This window comes from Oryzias melastigma, linkage group LG17 (genome assembly GCF_002922805.2).
Source record: "Oryzias melastigma strain HK-1 linkage group LG17, ASM292280v2, whole genome shotgun sequence".
NCBI classification, from domain to species: Eukaryota; Metazoa; Chordata; class Actinopteri; order Beloniformes; family Adrianichthyidae; genus Oryzias; species Oryzias melastigma.
Window position 1 is genome coordinate 10,290,517 of NC_050528.1, and position 12,034 is coordinate 10,302,550.

At 38.9% G+C, this 12,034-nt stretch overlaps 2 protein-coding genes across 2 annotated transcripts in view; both read left to right on the forward strand.

Annotated features, from left to right (window-relative positions):
* LOC112147811 (calcyclin binding protein) overlaps window positions 1-1,633 on the forward strand; it is a 4,400-nt gene extending 2,767 nt beyond the window's left edge. The window contains exon 6 of the mRNA XM_024274425.2: window positions 742-1,633. Coding sequence (XP_024130193.1) covers window positions 742-904 — 163 coding nt within the window. The 3' untranslated portion in view covers window positions 905-1,633. The remainder of the gene's footprint in view (window positions 1-741) is intronic.
* Window positions 1,634-2,292: 659 nt separating this feature from the next.
* Window positions 2,293-10,882, forward strand: plk3 (polo-like kinase 3 (Drosophila)). The gene is made up of 15 exons (XM_024274178.2): window positions 2,293-2,644; window positions 3,431-3,538; window positions 3,623-3,739; window positions 4,811-4,940; window positions 5,047-5,134; window positions 5,496-5,591; window positions 5,693-5,891; window positions 5,982-6,108; window positions 6,195-6,310; window positions 7,407-7,527; window positions 7,608-7,691; window positions 7,773-7,935; window positions 8,055-8,184; window positions 8,794-8,904; window positions 8,998-10,882. Exons 1-15 carry the CDS (start codon window positions 2,429-2,431, stop codon window positions 9,193-9,195), a joined length of 2,004 nt encoding a protein of 667 aa, XP_024129946.1. The 5' UTR covers window positions 2,293-2,428; the 3' UTR covers window positions 9,196-10,882.
* Window positions 10,883-12,034: the final 1,152 nt, after the last annotated feature.

Genomic DNA, 12,034 nt, shown 5'->3' on the forward strand with positions numbered 1-12,034 from the left:
AAAAAAAAAAAAAAAAAAAGAACAATGCAGGGAAAATTATTCAAGAGGAAGATTACAAGTGAGGATGAAGATGTGTGCATTAAAATTAGGAGAGAAGAAAAAGGAGAAAGGAGGTGTACTTATCAAGTTCTTTAGTGCAACAATCAATTCAAATATTTGACTTTCTTTTTAACAAATTTGAATAATTGAATATCCCCAGTTCTAGAATGTCCCTACAAATTCATCCATGTTTAGTCTCTCAATCTTACTTTGACCGATTACAAACTGCGGATTAGTGCACATGTGTCAGTTTTGTTTCATTTAATAAATGACAACATCAGATCAAACTGTTTACACAATTTATTAGTCTCTGATGGTTTCACTGCACCAAAATGTGTGTGATGAAGCAATGGAGGTTTCTGTAGTCTAGTAATTGTAATTTATCTACTGAAATTTAAACTGTAATTTACTCCGTTACTAGCAAGGATTTTTTTTGTTTTTTCTTTGACCATTGGGCTGGAAATGAGGCAAAAAAAAAATTAGCCTTAATTTTTCAAAAGTCTTAAAAAATCTTGCATTTAATTTGAATAAATGTGCAGGAATCCTGTGTAAAGGACATGCTAAGGTGATTCAATAACTAATAAAAAATAGTGTGATAAAATATATTATCTGAAGGATCTTTTCAGGTTTTAATGGTACTTAACGGTTTCCTTACAGTCCTGAAATTATTCACTCATGAACGTTTCTTCTTCTTCTCTACAGTAAACCCAGGGCTGACGATAATGCAGACCCAAGTGATGGCTTAATGACGATGCTGAAGAAGATTTACGAAGAAGGAGATGATGAGATGAAGAGAACCATCAACAAAGCGTGGTCAGAGTCCCAGGAGAAGAAGTTTCGAGGAGAGGAAATGATGGACGTCTAGACTTTGCTGTTTCTATTTCTTTACCGGAGGACCAAATGAAAGCCTAGATGCTGCTTCAGGTGTGATTTGGAGTTTTAAAGTTAAAGAATCGTATAACAAATGGGATGCAAATATATGAAAACTATAAATGGGATGAGTGTTTGTTGTCTGGCACCTGAAGTTCTTGTTATGGGCAAAGAAGGAGATCTATCCACCAGATGGCGCTAAAATCAAAGCTATCATTTTCTAGTTTAAGATCTGAAGAAATGTAAAAAAAAAAAAAAAAGCCTAAAAAAAGTTGTTGTTTTGTAAGCATTTTTGTGATGTTAATCAGATCTTCCATCCTACCCCTAAATGATTTTTTTTTTTACATCGGTAAATGTACTTTTTTATTTTATTCCGATTCAAAGATTCAAGATTCAAAGGGTTTATTGTCATATGCACAGTAAAGAAACGTGTTTCCCTGTACAATGAAATTATGGTAATTCTATAAATGGATCAAATGTATTTCAAAGACATAGATACGTTTTTATTGCCATAATCCAAATTATTGCATGAATCTGTTAAATGTAACACAAACTGGGACTCGTCAGATGTCATTAATGTGACCTGCAGGATTTCTACCATTAAATCTGCTTGTATGGTAGCAGTAGTTTCATTTTCATTGTAATATTTACCTCCTGTACAGCTGTAATGCATTCCTCAAACTACTGTTATGTTTACTCAACATTGATTTGATCAAAAAATACACCAGTTAAACTGAACGTTGTCTCTGTTTTTGTTTCTTCTAAATCCCAACATATTCATGAAGAAATCGATGTTCACTTACACTTTTAGATACTGAAACATCCATGTCTTTTTTTTTCCCTCCAAGGAACTAAAACAATCATTAAAAATTGATAAGAAACATTTAAAAATAGAATTTAATAATGCTAATGTTGCATGTTTTGGTTTTAGTGCATATGTTGTATTTCGTAAATGAAAATCCAAATTGTATTATTAATATTGGCTCTATGAAATAGTATGCAACATAAAATGTTATAAAATTAATTCAAACTTTATACATAATATAGATTTTGTAGACAGAAAAACTTGGATGGCTTAAAATTAGAAAATATTTATTTTGGATCAAAAAACAGCATTCAAACTTAAAGCTAATTTGGAAACTTTATATTTTATGTTTACTTTATATATATATATATATTGAAAGTAAGTATACAGGTGATTTAGAACAAAAAAAAAAACTCTTCAGTTCAGTTGTTTGTTTCATTCAGTTTCCTTGGCTCTCCGATACATTTTTGATTGAGATCCTGTCAGGGCAAATCATCTGTACGTTCTCGTCCTGTGCGTCACCTTGCTCCGCCCCCGGAAGTGTGACGTCGCCACTCTATATATATGGGGCGATCTGCTTCCAGACGACCAAATGAAAGACCGTCATTGCGGAGGGAGTGTCGTTACTCAGCATCCGCCGAGAACTAGAAAGGAATTTAAAAAAATAATAAGAACGCGAGAAACCCGCTTTAACGACGGTCGTCTGCGTGTTTGATGGATGCCGGCTGTGTGACCGCGGCGCACCGTGTTTCGTGCCACACCATGAATGCGGATTTATTCAAGCCCACGCCGGAGCGTGGACCCCAGCAGTCCTCCGGAGCGGCGAAAAATGCCCGGAATAAAGCCGAACAGAGCAAGCCGGAGCTGGCTCAGGTGGTGACGGACTCCAGGACGGGGAGGTCCTACAGCAAAGGGAAGCTTCTGGGAAAGGTACGGCGATTCATTTAAGACGAACCCACCCTCCTCCCTCCCCATGTGCTGCTGCTGCTGACTCCAGCTGCTTCACCGATGGATCTAGAATCTGAATAAATTAGCCGCGCGCGCTGCATTTGTCGGTGGTTGATTGATCAGACGCGGGTGTTTGATCATTAGAGGTTACGTTCAGGTGTGCTGCTGGTTCGGGATGTGTCCTTGTGGATTTGAGCATTCTGCGTGTCATTAGCTGAGTGATTCAGGCGCAAGGTGTGCCCGCCTTTGTGATTGTGCGTGCACGCGCTTAGCAACGTCTTGTAAAAATGGGGGAAAAAAAAAAAGATTTTTACACAACACCCCTCAGACTAAACGATTCACCAAATTGGCAGACTGCCCTTATGATGATGCACCACTGCCTGCATGCATGCATGGATGCATGAATGAATGGATCTACGTGTTGCTTGACTCATGGGCTCCTGGTTATCGGCCAGATCTTTATATTTATTTGTTTACCCCCTCCCGCCCCCCCTTGCTGCTGCTGCTTCTTGCCGCAGAGCTGGAAGCCTCTCCGTCATTTTCATGGTTAATGGATGCTGCAGCTTCGCCTTTTAAGGGGCGCATTTTGGGGGGACTTCACTGCATCACCCCAACAAAAAATGGATTTAATGATGAATGTTTTGATTCCGTTGTATTTCAAGCCATATTTTTTTTAAATTAAAAATGTACCAAATTCATTGATTATATATTTTGATTCGATGCAGATTTTTAATTTTGTACAAAAACGTGGTTTTGCTTCTTTTAAAGGGTGGGTTTGCTCGCTGCTATGAGATGACAGACTTGTCCAGTAACAAAATGTATGCAGTCAAGGTGATACCACAGAGCAGAGTGTCAAAACCACACCAGAGGGAGAAGGTATTTTTCTTTTTGCTTTATTTTATCCATCAGCCCTTAAATGCATATCCTGCCAGAAACTGACCAGTTGTGAAATGTTGACAGATTACAAATGAGATCGAGCTGCACAGAACCCTGGCACACAAGCATGTGGTGAAGTTTTCCCACTATTTTGAAGACCAAGAAAACATCTACATATTCCTGGAGCTCTGCAGTCGTAAGGTGAGGGAATGAGGCATTTCTAATACATTTAACCCATCTCCCCAATCACTGATTAGACTCAAAGTTTGTCAGAATAGCATATGTTCTCCCTAAGACAGGGGTGTCAAACTCAATCGCACAAGAGGCCAAAATCCAAAACACACCTACAAACAGGAAGAACATTTATTGAACATTCTAAAACTATATTTTCAAGACTTTAAAACCTTAACTTTAACATAATTATGGACTAGATGTATAGCATTAACGAGGATGATGCTAGTGTGAGTGCTGTAAGCTGAATTTGGCTGCTGAAAATGCTAAAATTAATAACTAAAAACGCTGAAGCTGAAAGCTGAAATCACTGAAGCTGATAGCCAGCTAAAATATTAGCTAAATGTTGAATTAGCCTAAAAAACGGAAAAAAAGACAAACTTAGGTTAGCCAAATCAGCTAGCATGTAGCTGAAATTTGAGCTGAACTCTAAAACAGACTTAAAAAAATAGCCAAAACCGTTAGCATGTAGCGGAATTGTTTGCTAAACTCTAAAACAGACTAGACAACTTGAAAAGAAAAGCCTAAATTAGCCAAAACAGCTAGCATGTTGCTGAAATATGAGCTAAACTCCAAAACAGACAAAAAAAAATTAGCCAAAACAGCTAACATGTAGCTGAATTATTAGCTAAACTCAAAATAGCCTAACAAATCTTAGGAAATAACAAAATAGTCCAAAAAAATCTAACAGAATGACAATTTTTAAAACTTTAAAAACGTACCTTTTTAACATAATTAAGAAAAATCAACTTGAACCTTAAATAACTTGCGTGAGCAGCTTTTCTCCTTCAGAATCTGCTTTAATTACTGATTGTGTTAACGGCTGAAAAGTTAAAATGATCAAAGAACATAAACTGGTGTTAAAGAGTTAAACCACACTTGTTCCTGTCATCATTTTTCCGGATAATACAGATTTTTCTACATTTGTATACTGCCTAAGCCACTATACACACACAATCTGAACAGGATTAAAGTAGCCTGTGTTGCATTGCCAGTGATGGGCGCCGGTCTGACATTCGCATCACTGCTCTGTCTCCTCAGTCCCTCGCACACATTTGGAAGGCGAGGCACACGCTGACGGAGCCCGAGGTGCGGTATTACCTCAGACAGATCATATCGGGTCTCAAGTACCTGCACAACAGAGGCATCCTGCACCGAGACCTCAAACTAGGTATGGCGCTTGGAATTCACGTACAGGCAACAGGCATCCCAGGAATCTGCTGTGACTTTGGTTTAACTCATGTTTGGAATGCCGACTGACAAAACGTCTCTTTTAGGCAACTTCTTCATCAATGAGAACATGGAGCTGCGGCTCGGAGACTTTGGTCTTGCTGCTAAGCTGGAGACGGTGGAACAAAGGAAGAAGTGAGTAGAAATCTGTCCAAATATAATTAAATAATTCTTAAATATGCAGGTATTAAAAAATAAAAAGTTACTTAAAAATATATATTTTAGTGGGTTGATCTGAAACCGCGACCTCACTAAACGAGCACATATTTCTGCCGCTGGTTTCCCATGAGTAAGAACCTATCTAAACCAGTTTCCAAGAGGCAGTTAAATCTTGTGCAGTGAGCAGAGTTTCAGTGTCTCTGCTGGTTTCCTGTGGAATGCCTGAACACTGAGCGTAGCAGAAAAAAAAAATACCTCAGATGTTTGTTGTGTGCACCTTGCAAAAGAGAAACTATTTAGAACTCTTTGAAGAATTCAACATATCTTCGATTCTCAGAACTATCTGTGGAACTCCAAACTACCTGGCCCCCGAGGTGCTGAACAGGCAAGGACACGGCACGGAGTCTGACGTCTGGTCTCTCGGATGCGTCATGTATGTAGATCTGTGGTTTTGGCACTTTTTTTTTGTTTTTTTCGTTACTGTTGCTAAAGATTTGATTTTTTTTTTTTTTTCTTTTTTTTCCCTCCTTGCAGGTACACACTAATGTGTGGCAGTCCTCCTTTTGAGACTCTTGACTTGAAAGAGACTTACAAATGTATAAAGGAAGTTCGATACAACCTTCCCTCCAGCCTCTCCCCGGCTGCACAGAAACTCATCTCAGCCATTCTGCAGAAAAACCCCAGTGACAGACTCACTCTGGATCAGATTCTAAACCACGAGTTCTTCACCAAAGTAAGCTCAGTCTTTTCAGATGATAAACCGTCTCTGCGTTCTTGCAGCCTTGTCATTTTTCTTATTGGTATGTCTCGTCTGCTTTGTTAGGGTTTCACTCCAGACAAGCTTCCACCCAGCAGCTGTGTGACGGTGCCAGAGCTCCACCCGCCAAGCCCCGCCAAGAAATTCTTCTCTAAAATGGCCAAGAGCCTCTTTGGCAAAAAGAAATCAAAAGGTAAAGCAGCAGCTGTGCTCATATCAACTTCTGAGAGTTTAAAAAAAAAGTTTCCAAAAATGCCTGACTGTCATTATTGTTTGCAGTTGAGAAGATTCCTTGTGAAGACAAAGAGGACAGGGACATCTCCAAGCTGGTGTCGGGCATTGTTAAGTGCTCCATCAACCGGCAGATAAGCTACAAAACCGTGGGACCCACTGAGGTAAATTTTTCATGCCTCTTTTACTAAAAATAAATAAATAAAACTCCAAAGTCTAACTAAACCTCAACATAAAGGCAGAAAAAGCTGCAGCGAGTTTGTTAAAAAGGCCACCAGTTTAACCACATTGTTTCAGCACAAGATTGTCTTTTTTTTTAGATGAATTAATATTTTTATGATGGTCAAGATACACAAGTATCTTAGTCATCGCCTTACATTTAGTGAACCTCGTTTCTACTGAGCGGTACTGTCCAGTTTATAATGGTATAACCCTCTTGGCACACGCATGGTTAGATATCTTAGCTTTGTGTTGTAGTAGGATGACTACAGCAAATACAAAGCAATAATAATTGAGGTCATCCAACGGCTCGGTTTTTTCCATTTTTGGTATTTGAGAGAAGATTGTAGGCGGTGACGAGGAATGCATCCGCCTACTTCTGTCACTCGACTGGTTTCAACAATAGCTCCGCCCTAACCGGTCCATTTTTGTTTAGACCTACAACCAACAGAGCCCAAAACTGTTACAGTTCGGTTTGGCTTAATGGGTCAGTTGGGTCAGATGCTCAAAATATCAGACGGTTCAGTGGAAACGAGGCTTTTGAGGGTTCAGAATGACATCTGTAGCTGTTTTAGTGTGTGTGGGAGGTGCATTTAGACTTAAGAACATTTTTTTTTTTGTATGGAGAAGTTTTCTGTCGTTGCATAAAACGACTTAAATTCTTGAGAATCCAGCAACATGACACACGATGCGGTCTGTTAAAAAGCATTGTCCTTCATCCCTGGATTAGTGACTAAATGCCAGAACAGCAGGATCTGCAGTTGCCCATCCCTAATCAAGCTCATCTAGTTTCTACAATAGAATGGAGTACCAACGTGATTGTTTGGGCTTTTGAACAAATATTTCCCAGATAACATAACGAGGAAGCTTGATTTTGTCCATAAACATCCACTGACTCTTTCTGTATTAATTGTATGAATTGGTCGACTCTAAAGAGGGTGGAGCTGAGGAACAATATAAACTTTAATTAAGCTCGAACCCTTAATGTGTTTGCTTTTTTTGTTGTCCCATCTGCTATAATAAGCTAATGTTATCGTTCAGGTGACCTCTCCCACGGGTCAGCTGGTCAGCTCTGTGCCTCTGGAGCAGACTCCTGCTGAGGAGGAGTCCAGGAAGTCCATCTCCCGCTCTTTTAAGGGCACCATGGCCAGCGGCACTGAACGTACGTTTTAATTCTGTCTTTTAAAATAGATTTTAGAGATTTTTTTTTTCTTATCAGGATCTTTTTTTCTTCTTTACCAGCGTGTGAGGATGTCCTGACTCCTGCGGCTGTCGCTGAAACTGCCATGAAGGTTTTGAAGGACTGTCTGACCGCAATGCCTGCAGGTAAGATTGAAGCAAATGGTTAGAATATCATTTTTCTCCTCACTATTTTTGAAATGGCTTACCATTTTCTTATGTTTCCAGCCAATAGAAACCCCCCGTGCTTATCGAGACCCCAGTCGTTCCTGTGGGTGACTAAATGGGTCGACTACTCGAACAAATACGGCTTCGGTTACCAGCTCTCAAACCAAAACATAGGGGTGCTCTTCAACGAGGGAACGCATCTCAGTCTCTGCGACCAGCGTCAGTGAGTACCTCCGTTAGCTTTTTATAGCATCAAGTGAAGTTTCTGCTTGAGTCAGGCTTTTCTTTTTTTCAAAAGCAATTTCATTAAAAGGATTTTTTTTTTTCTTTTCTTCCCAACAGGACAGTTCATTACTGCTTGACCAACAATAAACACTTCACTTTCGCAGCCAACTCTCTACCTGAACAGCTTCGCAGCCAGAAGCAGATAGTGGAACTCATGGCAAACTACATGGAGCAGAACCTTATGGAGGTATGTGGAGATTTGATTTTTTTTTTTATTTATTTTTTACCTTTGCTAACCAAACCTAATAGTTTAATAATTGATCCATAAAAATTGAGATAAATATAGCAAATAATGCTAAAGTCTGCTAGCTTTATGCTAATGTTTTAATCGAATTTCCCATTGGACGGCTAATGCTAACGCTCGGTCGACGTAGTACTAAATGAACTTTCCAAACTCTTAAGGAAATATTTTTTAAAGTAACCATTCGTGGTTAAAAATATCGTTTTTGGCTTATTCTTCATGAAAAAAAGTGTACTGCTATATTACAAGCTCCCCCTAGTGGCCAAACTGAAATACCCTCCAGGAGAGGCAGAACAATGTTTATAATGTTCTGAACATTTTTGTTGGAGCTTCTCCTTTTAAGAGACACTGTTTGCTTCTAACAATCTCATTATTTCACTCGTAAATTTTACAGTATAAGAACTGTATCAGATTATTAGGAATATATTTAAAACCATGTAAATTAATGTATTTCTAAACAAAAAAAATTGGAATTGATTTGATTCTGTAAATTACCGATACCCATTCCTATAATTTACATCCATTTTCTGATGCTAATATTTTTCTGTTCTTCAGGGTGGAGATCTTCACTGTGAGGAGCAGGCGTCTGCACCTCCTCCTTTGCTCCTTCAGTGGGTAAAGACCGACCATGCTCTTGTCATGCTCTTCAATAACGGCACCCTGCAGGTTAGTACCAACCACTGAAAAAAATAACTTTAGAAGATGTTTTTTTTAATTATTATGGTTGAGAGTTCTTACTCTTGTTTTCTTCTTGTTTAGGTTAACTTTTACACAGACCACACAAAGATCATCGTGTGCAAGTCGTCCGACGACTCCTACCTGCTCACGTACATCAGCCGAGAGCGCGTTTCGTACACGTACCTCCTCAGCATGCTGAAGGAGATGGGCTGCACGTCTGAGCTGCGTCACAGACTCCGATACGTGGTCCAGCTGCTCCAACACCACACGGACGCCTGAACGAAAGCACAGCTCTGTGCCTCCTCAGGCCAACCCAGTGACACTTGCCTTAGAGGCAGCATGACCAGTTCAACAACATCTTAGTCAGCCATGTTGATTTCTTCAGGTAGTGGCGAGAGTGACTGATGCCTGACAGGTGAAAGACTCCTGAGCGATATCTCGTCTGGACTGTTGTCTAGTTTATCGGATCGACTGACCTTGATGAGTGTCAAGAAGTCTGGGAGCTGCCCAAATCAGCATCTGCCTCGAGATTCTGTGCCTGCCCTGCTTATGCCTCGAAGGTGACCACATGGAAGGTATCTTTACCCGCGAGAAGAGATTAAGGTTTGGGGGTTTTTTTTCATGATGGATCTCTTAATGGCAGATGCCTACACAACTAAGTTACCTTCTCTCATCTACTCAATGCTTCTCGGAAGCAAACAAACCTGCAGTTTCAGCCATTTCTACCGAACTGCTTTCTCAACGGTGGCTAAACACTAAAACTGTCCAAATCGCTAGCAACTGTACAGGGATGATCTTGTTGCTGGAATGCAATAAGGCTCACTTTTCCAAAAGCATTTCAGCAGCAAGCTCTCCCGCTCTTATCGACTGCAACTGTGATCTCCAAGCAGAGATGCTTGGGGATGAAAATCTGACTGAAGAGTGACCTTCCTACTACCCTCTGTTGGTTTCTGCCCTCTGTGGAGCATGCGCACATTAATTTACATTTTATACAAGAGCCAGCTATAGGATCACTTTAGATCTTGATCTCACACGCACAAGATTTTATTTCTGGCCTTACTTCATGACAGCAATGCTTTTTCCCCTCCTACTTCACTTGTCTTACTTTTGGATACAAAATTCACGGATGCGGTACACGGCATGCTACACCGGCTATGGGAACAACACAATTTTGCACATTTTTTTTTTTTCTTTATAAATTTCAACTGGAAAAACTTATTTTTTTTGTATTTATTTTTAAAATTCACTTGTTATATTTTACTTGTTTTTAACTAGGAACCAAATGGTTTTTTTTTAAATGATAGTTTTAAATTTCACTTTCAGTAGGTGAATGTGTGTCGGCCGTACAGCTGTTGGTAAACGTAGCTGTTGGTTGGAAAACGAGGGCAGAGAGCGTGGATTAAAGTGCCTTTCTGAGGGATGTCTGTATAGTGCAATAACAACCCTTTGTGAATGTCAAGCAGGAGGCGAGATTTGAGATGGGTTTTAAATTTAGGATTTACTTTTTTACTTTGAGCCAAGTTAAAAAGTAAATCCAGAAGCACTACACTCCTCACTACCTGGTATAAGCTTTTAGAACAACTGTTATAATTATTTATCCCAATAATATCTACTATGGAAGAGAGAAATCATTGTACTCTGTTGTACTGTAACCTGTATTGGTTTACATTGCTTTCTTGATCCAGAGTTGTATCCTAAAAACTGTGACCTGGAATGCAAGTATTACATACATGTGTTCTCAAAGAAAATCCAACATTGTGAAAGCCATCTGCCAATTTAGAAGTCTTTTTTTTTCTGGCACATAATGTCTTGTTTATTTATTATTTTTTTATTTATACATGTCTCTTTTTTATTTATTGTGTAGCTGTTTGTTCTTGACACAAGGAAATGTTCAATTTCAATCACATTTTTGTATGTAACATTTTTGGGGGAAATGGGGACAAAAATAAAGTTTATTGAAAATGAACGAACTTGTCGAGATTTATTGTCCGTGTCCATGTTGCGGACAAGACACCAAAGTGTGTGAGCAGAATGGTTACACTGCGCTAAATGCTAGTTATGGGTGAACTTTAGTGCTGCCGCAAACGATTATTTTAATGGTCGACTAATCAGATTTTTTTTTTTTTTTTCTCCTCTGATTAGTCGACTAAGTCATGCGCAAACTGGGTGTAAAGCACACATCTTGAATGTCATTGGCTTTAAACTAACTAAAAACTAGATATATAGCATTACCTGCAACAATGCTAGCGTGAATGCTGTAAGCTGAATTTGGCAGCTGAAGATGCTAGTGGTGATGGCAAAAAACGCTGAAATTGTTGGCTATAAATGCTGAAATTGATAGCTGAAAATGCTGAAGCTGATTTGCCAGCTAAATATTAGTTAAATGCCAAATTAGCCTAAACTGAAAAAAGCCTAAATTATCCATAACAGTGAGCATGCAGCTGAAATATTAGCTAAACTCCAAAACAGCTGAAAAAAACAAACAAAAAGCCCAAATTAGCCTAAATAGCTAGCCTGTAGCTGAAATATTAGCTAAACTCCAAAATGGCCTAAAAAACAAAAAGCCTAAATTAGCCATAACAGCTAGCATGTTGCTGAAATATTAGCTAAACTCCAAAATAGCCTAAAAAACAAACAAAAAAAGCCTAAATTAGCCATAACAGCTAGCATGTTGCTGAAATATTAAGTAAACTCAAAAATAGTCTAAAAAACAAACAAAAAGCCTAAATTAGCCTAAATAGCTAGCATGTAGCTGAAATATTAGCTAGACTCCAATAGCATAAAAAACCTTAATAAATGCCAAAATAGTCCAAAAAGCTAACATAATTATTAATTATAACTTTCAAATTTACTACACTCCAACTCCATATAATATAAAGTAACAACTAATCGACGATTAAATTAGTCGTTGATTAGTTGACTAATCATAGCAGCCGTAGTGAACTTATGTTAATTTATTCAGTAATGTCACTTATGTCCAAAATTTCACACCATGGGAAGTGTGTATAAATTACCAGTCATATGTTAAAGTGGGCTGCACGGTGGCGCAGTGGTTAGCGCTCTCGCCTCACAGCAAGAAGGCCCCGGTTCGACTCCCGGCTGGGACCTTTCTGTGTGG

Bases quoted from the DNA above. Each gene is read 5' to 3' on its own strand.
- plk3 (XM_024274178.2), top strand. From the start codon at position 2,429: ATGGATGCCGGCTGTGTGACCGCGGCGCACCGTGTTTCGTGCCACACC. The intron at 6,109-6,194 runs GTAAAGCAGCAG...TATTGTTTGCAG, and splicing joins TGGCAAAAAGAAATCAAAAG to TTGAGAAGATTCCTTGTGAA. The intron at 7,692-7,772 runs GTAAGATTGAAG...TTATGTTTCCAG, and splicing joins TCTGACCGCAATGCCTGCAG to CCAATAGAAACCCCCCGTGC.